Genomic DNA, 21,818 nt, shown 5'->3' with positions numbered 1-21,818 from the left:
TAGAGGAGAAGGAAAAGATGCATCCAGATTTAATCTATAAAGACCGTCAATCAAGAAACCATGTCCGATAACATCGAAACCATTTCTGATAGAGACAGAATTATTCTCGAAAACAAAGCTATAACCAGATCCAGAAAGTCTAGAAACTGAAATAAGATTCCTTCTCATAGAAGGTACGTAGAAAGTGTCTGATAAAACTAAGGAAACTCCAGAATCCAAGCGCAGACTGAAAGTCCCAACGAGCTCCACCTTCATAGGCTGTGAGTTTCCCAAAAATAGCTGCTCATTTGCCCTTGCCTTCCGACTGTGGATTATTCCATGTGATGAAGTTGAAATGTGCACAGAGGCACCAGAATCAATCCACCAAGAATTTGAAGGAACATCAACTAAATTTGTTTCACAACAAACATGAACTAAATCCCTACAAACTGTACTGTACTGTCTCGCTCTAACGGATTCCTCATTCCGCTTCTGGATAAACTGTCCGTCCATCTGTATTAAACCATGGACATATAAATCAAATGAGACCTTTAATTTAATTAACTTTAATATTTCCACATCCAATTTAGGGTTAGAATGGATGAGTTAGAGTGTTTTACGTATGCAACCTTTCACTCTATGGGACAGGTGGGTGCATCATCTCATCACACCTTTGGGCAAGTGATTTGACATGCTATTCGCCCCCCAAATGTGATATATAATCACCTACAGAACTAGCCTACACAGTGTCAGTTTGATTTGAACACTTCCTAACCTTTGGGCAATAGGGTTATTCTCCTCTCACTGACATGTTTCAACTATCCTGCACCACTTATCCTGTAGGGGATTTCCTAGACACCTTTGGGCAAGACTAGTAGTCCACCCACAGATAAGTGCAACCTACCAGTCCAAATGAGACTAAACTCAACCTTAGAAAATTAGGGTATTATAGGTTGGTCACCTTTGGGCAAGACACTAACCTACTCTACCATAATTTCTAAGTGACTGTTTTACTGATCTTCCTTAACCCCATAGGTTGATCTAATACTATAATCCGTTTTATCATGAACCCAAATATTTACCCCACCTGAATTAAGGATATAATTAGGGTAAATCAATTATCTTTATGTGCATACAATAATCTTTATGAATTGTCCAAATTCCTGTATTAAAACTTTATAAAATGAAAAAAAAAACTATGTAGTTGAAAAGTATACAGAATGATCTTTCCAACGACTATTTATGGGCTCAAAACGGACTTAAAACGGATCTGTAGCGATCAAAACAAAATGAGTGGTCAAAACTGTAATGGGTCAGGTCTGAAATTAATGGGTCTGACCCATTTGATAATGGATTGGGTCAAAATTTTAATGGGTCCAATCTATTACTGTAGCGGGTCGGGTCTATTACATACTGGATCCGGTCTTCCTTAATGGGTTATAGGATTATATAACTCAAATAATAAAGGATAGTTAATTATACTAATTAACCTAATTATTTACTAATTAAATTAATTAACTAATTAACTAAAACTCTAACCCTAAACCTACCTGACCCAAAACTGCCGCCGCCATGCCTATCCCCGCAAGGAGCAGATGAAAATCTCAAAAAAAAAATTATTTCAAGCAGCCATTGATATACGTGAGGAGCAGCTCATGCATACAAAATATGTATATATATATTAACTTGCGAAAAGATTCCGCGGAAAAATTTGCTGCGGCCAAGATAAAAAAATATATTTGCTGCGGAAAAGTTCCGTAGCCATGGCTGCGAGGATGACATCTTGCTCAAAATAATAAGAATTTAGTTGATGTTCCTTTGATAAAAAAATTTATGCCCAAATAATCCACAGTCAGCCATGGCTATGGAGTACAGAGATTAAAAAATAAATAAATTTAATCCGAAAATAAAACTTTAATTCTAGATCAAAAACTCATGTACAAACTGTGCTCTGATACCACTGTTGGAAAAATCTAACGATCTAGACATGAATAATTGAACTAGAAATTCAGATTAAAGTTACCGTTCACCGATGAAAATAATGGAAGTCTTCTCCTCTCTCCTCCCGTAGCCAATGTGGTTAGCATCCTGATCCTAACTTGAATCGATGGCAACTTTAAATCAAATCCAAAATCGAGTAGGTTGGGCCACTTGGGTTCGTTGGATTAATCGAACCCAACATCCCTCCCTGCCGGAAACACCCCTGCGCCTCATGAGGCCCCTTTCCCAAAATGCCCCCATGAAAAGGAAAAACAACGAGGCTTTAGAGCCGCTCCCTCTCCCCTCTAAAATCCCGAAGCAGATACGATGCAGCGATGCTTCGCCACTCTCCGCCGCCGCCACCTCCTCTCCTCCTCCCTCCGCCTCCTCTCTCCTTCGAATCTCCCCAGCCCAGTGGCATTCCCCGTAAATTCTCCCACTCCCAGGCCCCGTTTCTCACCCCCTCTAGGGTTCCACTCCCCATTTCCCAATCATAAGGTACGAAAACATTTCTCGATTCATCCGTCAAAATCTGATCTTTTGTTAGGGCTTCGATCCAACTGATCGTGAATTTTAATGGGTTTTGTTTGGATTTTGAAGGGTTTTGATGGAACCCAAATCCGGTGTTACGCGGCAGAGGAGAGCGGCAAGAAGACGAAGTCGAAGATTCAGAGGAAGTCGAAGTCGAGGTTAGTGAAGAAGAGGAAGAAGAAGGAGAGATCGAGGGCTCCGAGGACGCCGGAGACTTCGAAGCTGAAGAAGTACAAGATCAAGGGCTACTCGTGCGTGTGATTTATTTTGATAGATCTTTCAATGGAACTTTTTATTCGTTTAGATTGTGAAAAATCTGCTGTTTTTTTAAAAAAAAAAAAATTGGATTGGTGTTTTTTAGGTCTTTTAAGTACAGATTCAGGCCTTTGAATGATGGGACTATTCGACGGTGGAGAGCTGGAAAGCTTCATAATGCACACGCAAAGGTATAGGTTTCTTCTTTAAAGCTCCCAAAAAATTTTGTAACATATTTTAGTTGTTGGTGTTTATATTTATTATAGTTGCAATTTAGTGCGATTGATGGGAAGGGATGAGATGGGTATTAACATTTGAAGTTGTTTATGGCTAATAGCGATGAGCTACAGTGTACATTTGGTAAATACATGTTGACATATTTGGTATTATGAACTTAAAAATAGCTGGAATGCATGGTAATCTGAACTTGCACATCTCTTGATGGGTTTGTTCTTGGAAAAAGTCTTGTGGACCTGAAAACTGAAGCAATTATACATGAGAAAACTTAAGAAATTATACATGAGTTTGTATCTGTCTCAAGAAAACATGCTATTTTTCATTTTCTGGCAAGCTAAACAGTAAATAAATGACAAAAGTTGCTTCAATTGGAAAATAAGTATCATCGTGCGTACGATCTTGTTTGCTATGCAAAAACTTGCTACGAGGCAATTATCCTGAAATTCAACTATAGCATGCGTAACCATGAAGATTCTCTAGGTTTGCTCCCATAAAATTGCTAGTCATGTTTAGCTTTTGACTTCATGTAAAATCTTATTCACTAGAGACTGTTTATATCTTATTACATGCGTGCGATAGTTAGTAGTCATTTGGAGTGTGGTACGCTTCTCGTGTTTAGGGTATGCCTTTCCGTCCTACTATACGTCATTAAGTGATGTGGAACCTCGCCTCTAAGCTTACACGGGGATCAAATGGATTCAAGAGGTGACTTCCCTCACATCCCTACATGCGCAGCACCTTGCTTCTTATAAAGTTATAAACAGATAGACCTCTTGTTGACTATAGAAGTCGGGTTTGCACGTGATTGCTCTAAGCAACGAAGCTTCCATGTCGTTATACACTCAGCGGATCCATCTACCTATAGAAAGATGAGGAATGATAATTTGCTACAACTCTAGAACAAGGGTGCATGTACAAGTAACCCAAGTTTAAATTATATGCAACATAGTTTGTATAGAAAACTTGCATACAAAGTGCAAGGTTAAAGTTCTACATAAATGTGTCGTATAACATTGAAAATCACAACTGCGAATGCAAGTTTTCTTGCACATGATAGCTCTGAGTAACAAAGTTTCCACATCTTTATACACTCAGGCAGCCTCTTCTAATACTAAAGGTGGGGAGTGATAAGCTGCCACAACACAAGTAACCTAATTTTGAATTAGATATAGCATATTGATGTAGTTTGTATAGAAAGCTTGCATACGAAGTGAAAGGTTGAAGTTCTGTGCCATGTAACATTGAACACCTAACTACAAGTGCAGGTCTCAAGTTTCTTTTTGGACATAATATATTTGAAATGTCTGGAACAAGATGAGGCCAGAATAACATAAAGGAGGAACTAGGAAGAAAGTAGTGTTTTCTAACCACACTCCAGACTTCCATTGCCAGTCTACTGCTATTCTTAACTTGCCAAAAAATCTAACACCTTATTCAGGCCTTAGTCTAACTTCACTGAGAAGCATACCATTCTATTAACCTTTGCCTTTTCTGATGCCATTTCAGTTGTTTATTTCCCCCCTTTTTATCTCATGTCAGATCTGTATCTTGACTCTGTATCCATTGCATTATCCTCTTTAATGGGGCTGAAATCGTGTTTAATGTTATTAAAACCAGTCAACATGGACCACTAGTTGGCTCTCTAACGAAGTTAAATTGTTTTTATCAGTGGCATAATATATGCGTGCTATATATTTTGTGCATAGTGAAGAATTGAGATTCTCAATAGCATTCTGCATTTTTCATGCATTTCACTCAAGGTTGATTCGTAAATATGGAAGCAAAAAAGATTTGGCTAAAAGTGAATTGTTCCCTCACGAGGATTTATTGTCCTAATCATAATTTGACAAATGTCTAGACTCTAGTAGACCTTTTCTGCACTCCAGGGGTGCATTCTCAAGTATGTCGATGTAAAAAACCCTGTTGAGCCACATTGCTGGATTTTTGACATGAATCAAAATTTGACTCTCTACTGACTTTGCTAGCTTTTATGTCACAATCATGATCATAATCATCATACCCATCCAAAAATGGTCAACTGTATATATTATTTCCATCTAGATCATCTGTTACTTTTCTTTTGGAATGCTTTTCTTGTCTGAAGTTGACCAGTTGGTGCCTAGATGCTCCACCTTATATTTGTTTTGTCAGTTCTGTCATCACTACTAATAGAGAGCTTAAACTGGTCTCCAGTAACATAGCCACTTACTTCTTATATTCACAATATGCAGTTGTTTTGCATTTCAGTAAATTGCTTGTGTGAAAATAATCCTGCCTCTTAGTTCAGCTAAGGGTTATGACATATTAAACAATACTTCACGTGCATTGTGAATACGACCATAGATTCGTTACATCCATGGATATTTGAACTAATTAGGAATCTCGCATTTGCTGCAGTCCAAAAAATCGAAACGGAGACTTCGCAAGCCGGAGACTGTTCATCTAGCATATGCCAAGGTTATGAAGAAGCTCAACTTTTGCAACTAGAACGACAGGGAAACTCATTATGTGCCAACTTTCAAGACTATGATATGAGTCAAACATTGCTGTGTTCTGTTTTGTTTTGTGCTCCTTTCAGAATTTCTACATGTACCAGTTTTGGAGAATGTACAACAGTTTTTTGTTGGCTATTTTTTTAATTGCTACTAGTTCCATGAGAGAACAACCTGCTGTTTTTCTGATCTAAGAGCAATAACAGATGGCAAACACAGCAGATAACCGAAGCTCTCTTCTTGTTATCTAATGCAATAGCCCTTGGTCTTCTCTTGTTTCTCTTTTTCGCTGTCTTTTTATCAGAATGAACGAGGCTTTTCTATGATGAGTACATAGTGAAATCTGACTATTGAGTGGCATTCTATGGTCTGACTCTGAATCAAGCTTTATGAAATGCTGAGAAGCGTAAGCACATCTTTGATACAGGAAGCTTATGCCCGAATTTTCAGTATCCGTTGCTGTTTGTGAGCTATTGGTACTCGAGAACCCTGGCTGACCCTATGTGATCATTAGTGTGATATAAGAGCTCCCCATGACGTGTTCAGGGGTGGATTATGAGTGCCGAGAGAGCTTACAGCTCAAAAACTAAGAGGTTAACTATCGGTGGTAAATTGTCGCCCACTAGATCCTCCAAATTTTTATTTCTCTGGATGAAAATGTGCGAGCAAGAGAAACTAAAGAGAGCTTGTAGTTCAGTAACTATCTGAAATATCGAAGGCAATGAAATTTAGTACTGTATAACATGTAACATCGCAAGGAAAAGAAGAAGAAAGGCACAGCAATTCTGAAGCCTTCAAACTCCAAATTCCAGTAGAACACTGAAGCGAAACCTCTGAACAGGAGGAAGAAGATAAACCTATAGACTATATTGTAATTACTCTAACCCAAAAGAAAAAAGCCTCTGGTCTGAATTTATTTATTTACATTGAGATATCATGCTTCTCCTTTTCATATTGAAGAACAAAATTCAAAGAACAGAATACATGAAGAGATTCGGTTATGTACATAATGCTGCAATGAGAAACCTATTATCTCATTCCCTTGACTTTACTCGTTGCAACTGATAACTATAAAAAGATAAAGATAACTAACAACAACAAAATCTCTTGTATGGTGGATTTAACTCTGCACCAACATCTTCATTCCTCATCCTGACGCAGATGTAGTAGAACCTGATGCCTCATTAGAAACAGCGACAGCCTTTACCTTGTCATCGAGGGAAGTCCCCTTCGACTGATTTTCCTTCTGTTGCCATAAAATTTGCAACTCTGTTTCTAACTGTTGCTGCAGAGCATGCTTCTCTCTAATTAACGCCTGAAAATATGGCCATGAAACGTGATACGGTCAGCAGAAACCAAGAAACCAGGAATGGGGCATCCGCAACGTCTGAACACAGTAGAAGACCACCAAATACGTAGTATAGCGTCTCCAATGAAAGAACAGTAAGATGACATCTATACTGTTCATACTAATTTATACAGCTTTTACATCTCTAACAGATAAAACAGATTATGACTTCTCTCTGTTCTGCCGTGAACAAGAGCAAGAACGAGGGCTTTCTGTAGGAAAGCACTTGTTTTTTAAAGTTGTTTCTTGTCTAGTCGTGACTGATGCATGAAACAGCATGGTGTGAGGGGTAGGGAAAATGAGCTTCGTTTTGCTTAGATGAATGAAGATCATGAAGAGATAATGGGGAACATCGTGTATAAGTTAGGAGGAACATCGTGATCATAGCTAATGGGGAAACAAGGAATAGAGGGAAGGCCTAAAGATACATAGAGGAAAGAAAAAAGGAAAGCAGAATGAATTAACAGAGATGAATTGAAGAAAATATTTTAAATAGCTGAACCCAAAAGGTTGTGACAGACCATTTCCTTTTTTTTTCTTTTTTTTTTTTGGTGGGTGGGGGGGATTCCGTAAGTATTATGTTTACTCACATGCGGGCACTACATGGATTTATGTACTTCCCTTTAATCACTATTGTACTCTTTATTGCACATGTATGACATGAAAAAAAATGCTAGTAATGCAAACAGTACAAAAAGAATTACCTCAATTCTGGTCTCTATAGAAGTTTCATATGCGCCTGATTTATTCAAATCCGAATCGTCTAGAGCTCTTTCACCATAGTTAAAACTAGAACCAGGCAGCAGAGAAGGCATGAGAATATGTGAATGCACATTCGAGACTGAAAATTGGTGCTGATGCAATTGTCCAGATGCAGACTCTCCTACAGGTTGTTCTTTGAACCCTGGGGAGGAGGTATCTGCAGACAGAATATTTACTGGAGGTAGCAAAGAATACTCAGGAGACCTGCAAACAAGAATCATGAACACAATCTAGAGAAATTCAATATTCAATGCTTTGGAAAAGCAAAGCAATTGGTTGCTTTATTCATCTTTATGTGCATATGGTGTAGTCATTTACTTTAGGGGAGGATAGACCCCCCGGTATCCCCCAATTGCCTAAATGAAACTTTTTTGACTCTTTCACTCTCAAGAGGTCTATTTCTCCAACATGCGAGCGAGAGCGAGCGAGCGAGCGAGGGGGAGGGAGAGGGAGGGAGGGAGGAAGGGATCTTTCTGAGGGTAAAGTGTCAAAGATTTCACCCAGGGTTCTGTCTGCAACAATAGAACAACAGGGAGTCTATCCGCATTTGGATTATAGTACAGGGCCCAATCTGTAATTAACACTTTGCTTCATGGATGAGGGCATTATCAATTTGTGAGTTTATAAAACAAAAAAGACACATACCTAAGCAATGTATTGGTTGAAGGATAAATAGATGACTTCCCATATATTGAAGCAGCGAAGGAAGCAGCTTCAAGCCTAGCTTGATGCTGGCTTAAGTGATCACCTGCTGCTCTACCTTCCGGATTCGGTCTGGATGTGCTTGCTGCAGTGTCAAGATTTACAGTCATCCACCAGCCTTTTCACCAAGAACCAAGACCATGATTTAAGCATAATTTTTGGAGTCCATCCTCACATTAAATACATGTAATTAATGTCAAAATAGGAAATTTGAGATATCTCACCTCCTTGACGGCTAGATCTAGATGGCCCACTTTCAGAAGGATCAACTAAAGCTCTACAAGTAGGGCAAGTATTCTGTCTTTCCAGCCATGACCTCAGACAATGCACATGAAAAAGGTGTCCACAAAGCAATTTCTTGGCTGTGACCATCTCTTCACGGCATATGATGCATGTTGCGTCGCTTCTGTATATGTAAATAATTTTTGTAATGTAACTACCATAAAGCTGGAACATCACACTGAAAATACTTGCAAATTACGTAAAGAGCTTACACATTAAGCTCCTCGGGTGTTGCATCTGGGAACCTTTCATCCATGTTTGACGTTACTTTCCGGTAACGAATGTAATCAGAAATACGATTTTTAAAGCTACGAGATGTCTCATAAAGTTCACGGATCAAGTGCAATGGTGGATTGTAGTTCCTGAATCAAAAAAGAAAGGAACACCCAGCTCAAACATTAAGCATCACAAAACAGATTATGGAATAAAATCTAATTTCCAAAAGAACCTTGCAATATTATAAAATTGCAGGCAGATATACAACTCTTTATAACAATAATTGGAATTAGTAAAAAGAAAAGGGAGGACGTAGTTATGGTTCACCATTCTAGGGTAAGTAATTTAACAACAAAATTTAGATCAAGTTTGTAAATGAGGATTAACTTTCCTGAGCATTTAGTGATTTTTATTACAATCACGAGTCAGTAAGCAGGATAACATTTCAGAAAACAGATGACCCTTTGTTTCTGGCTAATTAAAATGGATGACTAAATGCATGTTAATATCAAATTTAACCGAGACAACATACTTTTGCTAGTGGGAGAAACAATCACAACTTGAAGTGCAAAATTGTGTTTTCATCTGAAACAACAGATTATCTTAAACTATTCCCTTAACTCCACAAATCCATGTTTTTAAAGTACTCCTTTTCACCTCAAAATAAATAAATAAATAAATAAATAAAGGAGTTACATGTTTCAGCATAAATGTCCTATATGCAGTGCCAATATTGAATAAGTATATGTTATAAATTTTGATGAAAAATAACTACAAGTCATCTTGTTCAGTAATTTTAAGCATGTTCAGCCAGTTTACATGATAACGCAGTGAACTCTTATTAATGGCTCAAACACAAAGTAGGTACAAGTGAAGTGCGAAATATCAATATTGAATTTAAACACTAAAATTTCTGCTAGTTGACAACTCCATCTATGTTAAACGATAATGATACAGAGAAAATAAAAATATTACTTACGCACAGATCATGAGAAAGAAACAGATATACGAAGTCAAGTGAACAAGGTCGCGGACAAGTTCAAGATAAAATGTAAAGACTGCCTTCTTCTCCCATTGGCCTTCCATAAACACGTCATAGACATAGAAAGCATACTTCAAGAATGTCGATATTGTAGTTGTCGCCAGTATCATATATCTGGAATAGGATGAATGTAGGTTATAATTTCAAATACAAAAAAACGCATCATGTCGTTCTATGATAATATTAACTATAACACCATCTGCACACAAAAAAGCCTACCGATATCCCAATAAAGACTTAAAATTCAAATATTAACATTAGCCATGCCTGAAAATGGAAGAAACAACTCAGAAATGAACAATATCTGCTGTTTAATTGAAAGGAATTTCAAAGGACAAAATAACAGATGAGCTGTAAGTAAGATGCTAAAGGTGATATATAAAGATAAGAACCAAGGAAAAAATAGCCAGTACAGGAAATACCAATGTAAATGCTAATAATATAAAGTTCTTGAATACCAGAGATAACTTACTCAAATGAAAAGAAAAGGGAGAGTGATGCTGGCCATGCCTGTATCAATGACTTAAAAGAGCTGCGAAAGGAAAGGCAATCCACCGCAAAAAGGAATGCAATGAAAGAAACCATGCGAATATGGGACACTAAAGAAACAGATGGAGTCGTCTCAATGTACTCAACCCTCTTCTGGGCCAACCAATGCAAGGCTTTAATCAACAGAAGAGCGGTAAAACCATGCAAGAGAGAAGTAACAGAAAAATCTTGTCGGAATATAGTAATTGCAAAAAGAATTTCCATAACCTCCCTCCATGCTTGTTCATTCAACCGCTCGACCTCTGCTTCTCGGAGAGTACCAAGAAACAAACGTTTGACAAACTGCCACATTGTGCACATCATGACCAAACCCATATTCAAAAGAAGCACAAAGCATATCTTGGAAGTAGACAAATAGACCATCGCCGGGTAAAACTGCTCTCTGCTGTGAAATGCATGGTAAATTGCTGCAATTGAGGCAAACAAGCTAAAGCTGGCATATGTTCGGAGCTTCATCATCTTTATGAAACCTGCAAGACATATCTCAGTTGGTGCGCGATGAAAGCAAGCCACTGAACAGAGGATAATCATGGCACTTTCTAACCAGCACCTCAAACGATAATGATCATAACCAAATGCTTAGCAAAACCAGTCAATTTATTAATATCTTTATTGGTATGAGTTCGAATCACTGTCTACACAATATTCAATATGCACAACCACAGTTTGAGATGAAAAAAGAGTTCCCCTAAATTGTAATTTTGATTTACAAAAACAGGATTTACCTATAAACCCTTAATCCAAATGTTCTATATAGCGCATATCATAGAATTATCATATGTATTAACCATAAACATTAAATTTTTAGCAACAAGCAACAAAGGGTATAAAAATAAATAAAAATAACAATGCTTTTTGGCCCAAATTATTTAGGAATATTAACTACATTTCTGTTCCGTGTCCAATGCAAGATAAATCCTATTAAACAATCCTCCAAGATCAATGGAAACGAATCTAAAATCCAACAGGAAACATATTCCCAAAAAGAAATGATTCTTTCTATTCGATAAAATCGAATTCCCCAAATGAGATCAGAATTCAAACATTTTTGTCAAAAAAAAAACGAAACCTTATCATCCAAAACTATCAAAAATGTGAAATTGGATCCAGTTCTACATCGAACCAAACATGATCACGGGAAAATTTTATATAGAAAATCAAACTTCTTAGGGATTAGGATTTTACCTCAGGAATTTAGGGTTCCGTTAGCGCGAGAGACAAGGTGAGAAAAAACAAAGAAAGAAAATAAGACGAACAAAAAATAAAGAAAGATAACGAACTATATATAAGATGCTTAATTATAATTAATTAATTAATTAAAAATCCTCATACAAGGCATATACGAAAACTTTTGGACCGTAGGATCTTTAGAGTTCACTAATCTGACGGTTGATATTAAATTATACATAGAGTACATATGCGGTAAACTAAGCACGCGAAAGAAAGCAGTGAGCAACGGCGGCAGGCGTCAAGTGCTGCGTGTCAGAACGAATAAGAACTTGCCACGTGTTGCGCGTAGCTGAAAGCTTCTTTCTAAGGGGCTGTTTGGATGGTTTCTTTTGCCCCTGATTCCTGACAGGCAGCTTTCTTGTCAAAACTCTCTTTTTAGAGGCGTTTTGGTAAGAAAACTGTCAAAACTGACAGCAAGCTGTCAGTTTTGGCAGGGAATCAGAGGCAAAAGAAGCAAAACAAACAGGCCCTAAGGGGCTGTTTGGTTGTTGTTGGTAAAGTTGTGTATTTATGACACAATTTAAAAAGTTGTTGTCCACCTCATCAGTTTTACTTTTATATTTTTTCTTTGTTTGTTTTTTATTCCATTGGAATCATAAATTGCTTGTTTGGTTTGTAAATGTAACTTTAATTGTTTGTTTGGAAAGTGTAAAAAGTGATCCCTACTCAAATGATCATATTGGTTGGAATTATTTTTTATTATTTTTTCCTGACTTCAATGTCAGCTTTCTCCTAAAATCATGTCTTTTTTTTTATGAAATCACTTTACAAGCAACATCAGCATATGAAATCACTTTACATTATTTTCACAACTACAAACAAACAATTGAAAGTGATGAAAGCTGACATTGGGACCCACTTTTTTACACTTTCCATCCTTTTACATGGTAAAAACATACAACCAAACAGCCCCTAATTGCTTTTTTATAAATTAAATATAAGGTTAATTGAGAATAGACTTTGTAGTTTTATTTGTTAAGAATCGACCAACTTAGCATTGCCCCAACTCCCAAGCGCGAATACATCACCTTAGGGGCTGTTTGCTTTAACAAATTGTTTGCCATTTGAAGTGGATTTGAAATTATTAGAGCAAAAAAGTACTTTATTTTTATTTATAAGATTCTATATAGCGTGTTTGTTCCAAAAAAATTTAGCATTAAGTATCCATAAAATGAAAAAAATTAGGAACTTTTGGGATTTGTTTAATCCTACAATTTGGAGAGGATTTGCGAAATGCTAAAAAATTAAAGTTTTGACATTAGGTATCCATACAATTAGTACTTTCCTATATTTTTGGGTTTGAACCAAATAAGAAGTTATAAATTAGAGGATTTGCTTTCCTCTAATCTTGTTGAATCAAATAAAAGATTAGGAATTTCAGAATATGTATAAAAAACTATGGATTTGAAATCCTTGAAGATATTCTAAATCCTATAATTTAAGGATTTGAACAAAACAGCCCCTTAGTAAAAAAATTCGACTCTTTTACGAGTTAAAAAAAAGTAATTTGGGATCTATCCTCACCAATAGAACTATAAGGGGTATGTATGTCTCATCAAAATATTTATTTGCTTATTTTAAGAGTCAAAAGAAATCACTCTAAAACCTATTCACACAAGTAGAATTACATGAGGTCTGGTCTATTCGTCGTTGTATGATTCCTACCAGAACCCCTCGCATGTGAGTGAGCAACTCTAGCCTTCTTATGTACTAAAGAGGGGCAAAACGATAATTTGCTCCCTCATTTAGCGGCTTAGAACCATCCATTGCATGCGGATGATTCTGAAAGAAATTTGAGGTTTGCTTTGGTGCTCCGAAAATAGCCTTTTTTCAAATTTTTAAATTGACAAAAATAAAAAATCAGTTAAGATAAGAAAGGGGTATTTTAGTCTTTCCAAATTCTTATCTAATTGCTTTATATCCTGAAAGCTTCCGTTGCTTCTTCCCTTTCTCATCGTTAATCTCTCCCTCTCAAAATTTATTTCTGCCATTGACGCTCGTGTTCGCTCTGCCTTGCATAGAGAAATTATTTTCTTTCTCCGCTCCCTGAGAGGAGTCTCTTCCATAGCCACGACGAGTTCGAACAGGAGCAAGGTACGTAATCACTCATTAGAACCCTAACTTTTTCTCTGATTGTGGAAAAATTGATAACATGTTGTTTGCTAATCTCCGAATGGTACTGATTTGAAATTAGATAAGAATTTGGCTTCAAACAGTTAACTACCTCGCCATGTCCAAGCTGACCTTTTGTACCTCTTCCCCACGTAAGCACTTTACCATCAACTATGAAGATCAAGATAGATCACGATGTCAGCGTTACAATCATTTTACTTTGAACAAAAAGAAATTTCGCACATTAAAAAATTATAACTAATCATTTCTACAGGAAAGCGGAGCGTGACTTGATAAGGCGTTAAAAAATTATAACATGAATTGGAGAATTCTAACTAATCATAAATGTTGGTTTTCTTCTAAATTGTATTTCCTAAAATAACCTTTTTACCTATAGTTAATTACAATTTTAGGTGTGGAACACCTCCTAACCGCCAAATCTATCCACCTAAAAATGTGAGAGCTATTTTTAAGGAAATTATTTACAGATATGCCATCAGTGCTCTAACAAATCTTTATGGAGCACCGAAGCTGTAGGCAAGAAATTTACCTCAAATGTCGTGTAAATTTACCTCAAATGTTGATATTTGTGTAAGTTTATTTTTTGACCTATTTTTTCAGACAAATTTATTTTCTTTCAAACAATAATAGTCTAAGGGACTTAGGTTTATAATACGCAATCGTGCACTTTTGTAAAACGAGAACTAGGAACTGAATTCGGCGGCGATGCATGTCGATGTTGTTATATCTGAGTGCAAATAATATGCGAATACAAAATGATGAGGTGCATTCTCAATAATACTTTTTTTTATGTTCGGAGAAAACGTTCTCAATAATACTTTATCAGAGAAAAATCTTTGAGAATCATAAAGGCAGTTCGCGCGTTGGGATTTTTTGATAATAAAGGATATATATACTTGATCGTTATAATTAAACCATATCTTTGATTCTCTAATGGTAATCATTTGTTACAGAACGTTATTGCGGCAACAATTTTTTTGGCTAACTGGATAGAGCAAAATAATAGAATCTTTCTAAATGGTTTAAAAAATGTTTCACACGCTCCACACATTTTTAATAACATTGGACTTTCATTTAGGCTTCGTTTGGTACGCGGGAATGGGGTGGAATGGAATGATCATTCTCACTTCTCATTTCTTCCTACCAAACACACCCTTTTTTTTTGCAGTTGGAATGCTCATTCTCACTTCTCATCAATTCTCACTTTATGTGGGAATGTGCATTCCCAATGAAATGATAGGGAATGTGCATTCCCACTTAAATAAGAATCAATAAAATATACAATTTTAAAATACGTCCATCCCCACTTTATTTTATAAATTACACCCAAACGTGAGAATGAGAATGATTATTCCATTCTCATATTAATTCCATTCCATTCATTCTTCAATTTCATTCTCATTTGAGTCTATTCCCGCGTACCAAACGGGGCGTTACATTATTAATCAACGACCACATAGGTTTGTATTATTATCTCCACAAAAGAAAATAGGAGGGGAGAAAAACAAAGGTAAACAAATATGGGAGCGAAAAAAATCAAAAGACAAACCAATCGCAATTTGACGACCACCTCCTTTGCCTCCTTTCAATGTAATTTGATTTTGATGCGGTCGCATCTCAAAAACATGAAACGTACTTCCCCAAACAGTTGGCGGCTTCTGTTCAATATTCTCCCACGTTCAATGGGCCCTCAGTGTTTGTGGGCCTAGCTATCAGGGCCCGTCTCCACAAAACCAGTCCTTTTTTTATTATTATCAAAAAACTTAGATATCATCCCAAGTATCAAAGTAGCTTAAAGGGTCTAAACTTAAACCCTTGCTATTATTATCGCTACCTCCCACCTCATCCAACTTAAACTCTCCTGATGAGGAGAAGAAGAAGCTCATAGGATTAGGATCCAAACCTCCCAATCCCTCAAAAAACTCCATGTCCTTGGACTCAAACATCATGGGCTCATACCTCTCGTCGAAAACATTTCGATCAAATTCGACGTTCTCCTCTTTAATCATGCTTGAGCTCAATGGCATAGTAGTGTCATGATCATCATCATGTAGTAGTACTTCCTGTTTTGAGGTAGAGGGTGAGGTTTGATTCTTGTTTGCATCAGTGGTGGCGGTGGCGGCGGTGGCATTGTTGTAATTTTTGGACCGTGTGGAGCCCGCGAGGGAGTTCCGGTGGGTGGGCCAGGGGTGGTTGTGGTCGGAGGTGTAGGTGATGACCAACATGTTTGGGTCGTTGCGGCTGCGCTCTACTTGTTTTCTTGCTGAGCACCCTTTTGAGCTGCTGCACCTATAATACCCCCTGAAATATTAATCAAAAACAGTTATTACTAGGACGTACCATAGATATTTTGATGAATTTTATTAATTGAGATATAGTTGAGTTTGTTGATAGTTGTGTGAAAATTACCGAACAATTAGTTTAATATGATTGCACTGATCCAGAAAATATTTTACATGTTGCCTCAAACTATGGTATGTTATAGGTGATATATATACGTACAGGTAGTAGACACAACATTTGATTTGAGCTGCGTAAAACTTACGTATAACAAATTTAGGAACTTTTTGTAAGTTGATGAGAATGTAGAACATATACTTTATTGATAGATGAAATTTCGTGCATGTGAAATCCAATACATGTTTCTAGCAAAGGAAGAATATTAATGGACAGTGTATTACTTGAAATCCAATACATGTTTACTCTGGCAAGGTTATATTTTTAAGTGAAGCATGAAAAGAAAATGAATATATAAGTTTTCCAGCTACGCACAATGAGAAAAATGGAAGGGAATAAGGGTATGTTTGTTTGCCTAAAAAAAGTGGGAAATCAAAGAAATGGAAAACTATTTCTAAGAAGAAATGGGGAAATCAAAGAAATGGAAAACTATTTCTAAGAAGAAATGTTTTGGGAGTGTTTGGTTTGCTAAAAAAAGAAGGAAATCAAAGAAATGAAACTATTTCTAAGAAGAAATGTTTTGGGAGTGTTTGGTTTGCTAAAAAAAGAAGGAAATCAAAGAAATGTAGATGAGATGAGATGAGTTGTCATCTTATTATAGGATGATGTGAGTGATTTTTTAAGAAAATTTGTTTTGAAGTTGTTTGGTTGGCGAAAAAAAATAAGGAAATGAAGAAACCTATTTCTTGTAATATGTTGTTTTCTTTTGTTTGGTTCATTCTTAAAAATAAAAAAATAGATGAGATGAGATGAGTTGTCATTATATTATTGGATGATGTGACACACACTTAAGGAAATTGTTTTCCTAGCTTTTTAGGAGGAAATGAGTGGAAATGAAATGTTAATGAGATGAGATGAGTTGTCACCATCTTATTGGATGATGTGAGTGATTTGAAATGATGAGATGAGATGAGTTGAGTAATGTTGTTGATGAAAATAATATTTTATTAGATGTGGTGGATGAGTTGTTGGATGAAAATAATATTTTATTAGATATGGTGGATGTGGTGGATGAGTTGTTGGATGAAAATAATATTTTATTAGATGTGATGGATGAGTTGTTGGATAAAAATAATATTTTATTAGATGTTGTGGGTGAGTTTTGGGTGGCACTAGGGGCACACCCCCAATAACAACATCAACCACACCCCCTCTCATTTGTTACAGTGCACCGGGCCCCACATGAGATTTTAAATTTTTAAAATCCCATGTGGGACCCGGTGCACTGTAGCAAATAAGAGAGAGGGTGTGGTTGAGGTTGTGGTTGGAGGTGTGCCCCTATCATTTTCCGTAAGTTTTAGGGATGGAAATGGATGAAATTGTAACTTTTGAGTTTTCTTGATTTTCATTTTTATTTATTGGTTTTTTAGGAAATAACCAAACAGGTCCTAAAAGGAAAGGAAAGAAAATGAAAAAGGGGAAAGAAAGAGGTGTTAAATAAAATTAGAGAAAATTAATTAACCTTGGATAAGGGGAGCCTTTGATGGGCTTCTGTCCGTACTTCCTCCACGCCCAAAGATCAGAGGGAACCACTACACTCCCACTTGCACTGCTCTTATTATTGCTCTCCTGGTCTGCTGCTGGCGCTGGAATGCAAACTACTCTTTTTGCCAGCCCTTTTCTGCACATTATTAACACATACAACCATTATTAAGTTGCAATTAATATGTTCTAAATAATGCAGGTTTCTGACATGAAAGAATTAATACTCTGCACAACATGTAATATTCAAGTCGGTTTCTTAGAAATAAGAAATTAATTGCGTTTCCCCCCAGATCCTGACAGATTCACATATGTATACATTCAATTTCGTTTAAATAAAACATTAATTGGTCTGTAATTATAACTTTCCATAGAAAAGGTAGTAATTTAAAAAAAAACTTCTAAAAAGATACACTAGCTAGCTAGATCTTTTCTATGACTAACTGCAGAAGGTCTAGAAATAATCATATTAACTTTTACCAATATTGACCGTTACAGACAAGACTAACCTCGTCATGCATCGAAAAATCACTTGCTAATCATGATTTCAAATAGACCAAATTCTGTAATATACCTTCAAATTAGCTAAAAAAAACCCACAAGTTCATACATATTTGACTTGTGCCCTATATGTATACACGTACCTTCTCTTTGATCCCCTAGGGGAAGAGAGTAACGCTGCATCAACAGCATCAGCTGAAACCTTCTCCCCCGAAACCTCGAACTCATTCGTCGACGCTCGCAGAAAACCTCCTCCTCCTCCTCCTCCTCCTCCTCCTCCTCCTCGGATCACATCAACGAGATCACCCTGCACTCTACTCTCCATGCTTTGACCAAAGAAGCTCATATATGCACGTACATGAATTTTGCACCCAAGTAACAAAAACAAGAGGAGTATAAAGGAGATCGAGAGGTGATACAGACAAAGAGGAGGCTTATGATATAGAGGAGAAAGAGAGGGCGCTGACTTTATGCGGAGCCAAGCGCTTCTCCACACGCAAAAGAAAGAAAGACAAAGAGGAGATAGGGGGGGTGGAATTGTAGTATATTGGGTTCTCAGTTTTATGCTCTTTTTTTTAATCCCATATTAATTTCTCTTAAATTAATGCTTTTGCAGTTAATTAATTTTTTGAATTTTTTTAGCGCCGCTTGAGGGGACCATGGCCAGTATAGCATGATGTATAGGCTAGTTGTCCACATGATTAGGTGTGGATTAAGAAATGAAGCCTAACTAGCTAGAAGGCTTAAACCTTGCATTATTAATATTAGGGGTTCGGAAACAGTGAGCTTTGAGCTCTTGTTATAGTGATTAACTCATATATAGGCTGTTTTTAATTAGGGGTCTTTGGCTTTTATGATGAGCTAAAAGTTTGAGTGTCATTTTCATGATGACATTAACATTTCTAATATTTGGACATTGTGAGGTGTGCTTGGCACTATTATAAGTTTTTGATGTGATGATTATCTCATTTTGCCTTCTAAGCTTATGAGCTCTCGCTTTCTTGATAGCACACATCTTGACTATTACAGAGTTAATATAGTTAGGCAAGTGTTTCTTTTTCTTGAATGTACATTAGCTTGACATGTGAATCTAATAACAAATAGATGATCTAGCTAGATTTCATCTCTCGATCACTTGAGATTTGCATAACTCAGTAATCTCTTGTGAGCTGTAGTTGTAGTTATGTGTAATTTTTTGAAAGTAGATGGTACTACTTAAATATGTTAAAGTTCAGAAAGAGAAGTGACTTTGCTACTAAGATTTTATGGTTCAAAAAGTCAAAATGAAAGAAACAAATAAAGAGGAAGAGGCATTAAGATCAATCAATTAATTAATGGGCAAGATGGAGACTTAGTCCCCAAAATCAACCAATCAAAACTTCGGGGGAAGAGACAAAACCTGCACTAGGATTCTCTTGTGGAACTCCTCACAGTCTTTTCTCATGCCAGGAATCAGGAAAAAAAGCATCTATCTCATGTGATCAAAATTTTAATATAACCACTCTATACTATGCTAACTATACATCATGAGAAGCCACATGTGCACAGCATGTATCATTAATGCCTACATCTTATTGTATTGCTATTAAATAATCAAGTTGATTAGCAAAAAACGTAATAATGCATGCTTAAATGTGGTGAGATATATGTGAGAGCTGCATTATTCTTGAGCATATGTCATATCGTAATAATGCATGCTTAAATGTGGTGAGATATATGTGAGAGCTGCATTATTCTTGAGCATATGTCATATGACCTGTTCTGATCTCATTTGCGTGTGAGATATATGTGAGAGCTGCATTATTCTTGAGCATATGTCATATGACCTGTTCTGATCTCATTTGCGTGTTAAACACGATGCTAACGATCGATCCATTTATAAATAAAAATTCTGAACAATCTAAAATAAATTAAAACGAAATTGATTTGTCATCTGATCCAAAGTGCATCATACAAGTCATTTTACAGAAGAACTATTCAACACTATCAAGCTAGCATTGATCCCTAATATTTCCTTTATATATGATTTTTACGAGTCGATCACCTGGAATTGAAAGCCAAATTTCAAGCTTCATTTTTAAATCTAAAATGCACTGCTGCAAGTTTAACCTGATGATCATCAGCTAAAACTATATATCAAATTAAGTGAAGAAGTGGATTCAAGTTATATATTTACTCTAAAAAAAACAGTATGTTGAGTTTAGTCTAGATAAATGATGGCCTTATATTATAGTACTGATCACCTTTACTTAAGACAAAAAGCTTCGAGAACATATAATATTTAACCCTATGGAAATCCATAAGATCATTCCTAATCAATATTTTAGTTGCCTCTTTCTTGATGCAAATTGGTTTTATCTAAAATAGGCATCAGAGGACTAATTAAGCAGAGGCTAGTAACCAACAAAAGCACAAAAACATGTGTCTCCATTAATAGGGAGCTCTTCTTCCCTAGATGATCACATTCTTAATTGGAGTTAGTGACCAATAATAAAATATTAGAGACTTCAAGTGCAAAGTTTCCCCCTCCCCCTTTGGCTAGCTATAGGAAAGTGATCATAGGATGCTAACAAATAGGTGCACATGGGAATCTTGCTTGAAGGCCAAACTGAGAATGTGGTCACTACTCCATTTTACCTTGCTCAGTATTGGAGACTTATTAGCTGGTCATGTTCTAAAATAATACTATGATAGTTCTAGCCCTGCCTTAATCAAGCATATAGACTGAGGAGATCCAGGACATGAGGATCAAGCTTCAAAATAAAGAATTGGCAGCTTTAGATGTTGGAACTATGTGCATAATTATATTTGCTTTTAATTTTCTTAAAAAAAAAAGGTGATATTAGGAGTATCTTAGTCTAATAGCATTTTATTAAGGGTCTGAAACGAGGAGGTAAATTATAACGTGCGCACACATACGCAATGTTTACCTGTTGAGGAATTTATAAAAAAGAACAATTAAGAACATAGTTCAATGATCTCTCACAGAATCTCCACACGAGTCACTAGTTCAAGGATCTCCCTAAGGAATTATCTACTAGTGAGACAATAATTGTTTTTCTCCAAATTTTACATTTTTTGCATCAACATAGTAGCTTCAAATTAAAGAAAACTATTGCAAATAATCAGTACAAACGTAGTTGGTATTGTCCACGAATTAAAAGTGCTACATGGACATCACCAGCCTCTCATATCAACGTTATCACGATATCGATCGCTACTGTTTTTCCAACAAAGTGCCTGTCCTTCTCGCATCATGCGGGTTTTCCAATGAGTAATGTCGTAGAACTGTTATCCCACTCGATCATTTGCATTCTTGTTGAACTAGGAGACCTCGACGTCGTCCATGGAACTCGTGGCCTAATTTCTTTGTACCAAGGGAGGGTCCGTCCCTTGCCTTCATCAAATAGAATTTGGATCCTCTCCGCTACAAAGAATAAAAGTAGTGGAGAGACAACTATACTAATCATAATCATTAATTTGTTTGGTACGTAGTTGTGATTCATTTCAAATCCAACACCCACTATTATCCTCGCGATTTGCACTCGTTTCCTAATTTGCATGAAAAGGCAAATCACAATCATCCGTTAAACAAATTAACGGTTGTAATATAGTAGTTGTCTCTCTATTACTTTTTTTA

The 21,818-nt window shown here is 36.4% G+C and overlaps 3 protein-coding genes across 3 annotated transcripts; 1 reads left to right on the top strand and 2 right to left on the bottom strand.

Moving 5' to 3' along the window:
• LOC109822404 lies at nt 2,222-5,752 on the top strand. Its single transcript, XM_020388601.1, has 4 exons — nt 2,222-2,457; nt 2,560-2,741; nt 2,852-2,936; nt 5,380-5,752. Exons 1-4 carry the CDS (start codon nt 2,287-2,289, stop codon nt 5,467-5,469), a joined length of 528 nt encoding a protein of 175 aa, XP_020244190.1. The 5' UTR covers nt 2,222-2,286; the 3' UTR covers nt 5,470-5,752.
• Nucleotides 6,322-11,628, bottom strand: LOC109820613 (ERAD-associated E3 ubiquitin-protein ligase HRD1B-like). The gene is made up of 8 exons (XM_020386788.1): nt 11,561-11,628; nt 10,299-10,845; nt 9,764-9,940; nt 8,781-8,930; nt 8,504-8,692; nt 8,230-8,376; nt 7,527-7,788; nt 6,322-6,789 (listed from the first exon to the last, which is right to left on the bottom strand). Exons 2-8 carry the CDS (start codon nt 10,832-10,834, stop codon nt 6,622-6,624), a joined length of 1,629 nt encoding a protein of 542 aa, XP_020242377.1. The 5' UTR covers nt 10,835-10,845; nt 11,561-11,628; the 3' UTR covers nt 6,322-6,621.
• Nucleotides 15,112-18,691, bottom strand: LOC109820272 (probable WRKY transcription factor 35). The gene is made up of 3 exons (XM_020386399.1): nt 18,322-18,691; nt 17,658-17,816; nt 15,112-16,039 (listed from the first exon to the last, which is right to left on the bottom strand). The coding sequence occupies exons 1-3, from the start codon at nt 18,522-18,524 to the stop codon at nt 15,502-15,504; spliced, it is 900 nt and encodes a 299-aa protein (XP_020241988.1). The 5' UTR covers nt 18,525-18,691; the 3' UTR covers nt 15,112-15,501.

The sequence above is a fragment of the Asparagus officinalis genome, chromosome 8 (genome assembly GCF_001876935.1).
Source record: "Asparagus officinalis chromosome 8, Aspof.V1, whole genome shotgun sequence".
Lineage (NCBI taxonomy): Eukaryota > Viridiplantae > Streptophyta > Magnoliopsida > Asparagales > Asparagaceae > Asparagus > Asparagus officinalis.
The sequence above is the reverse complement of the archived record's forward strand: the minus strand, read 5'-3'. Positions and strand labels throughout refer to the sequence as shown.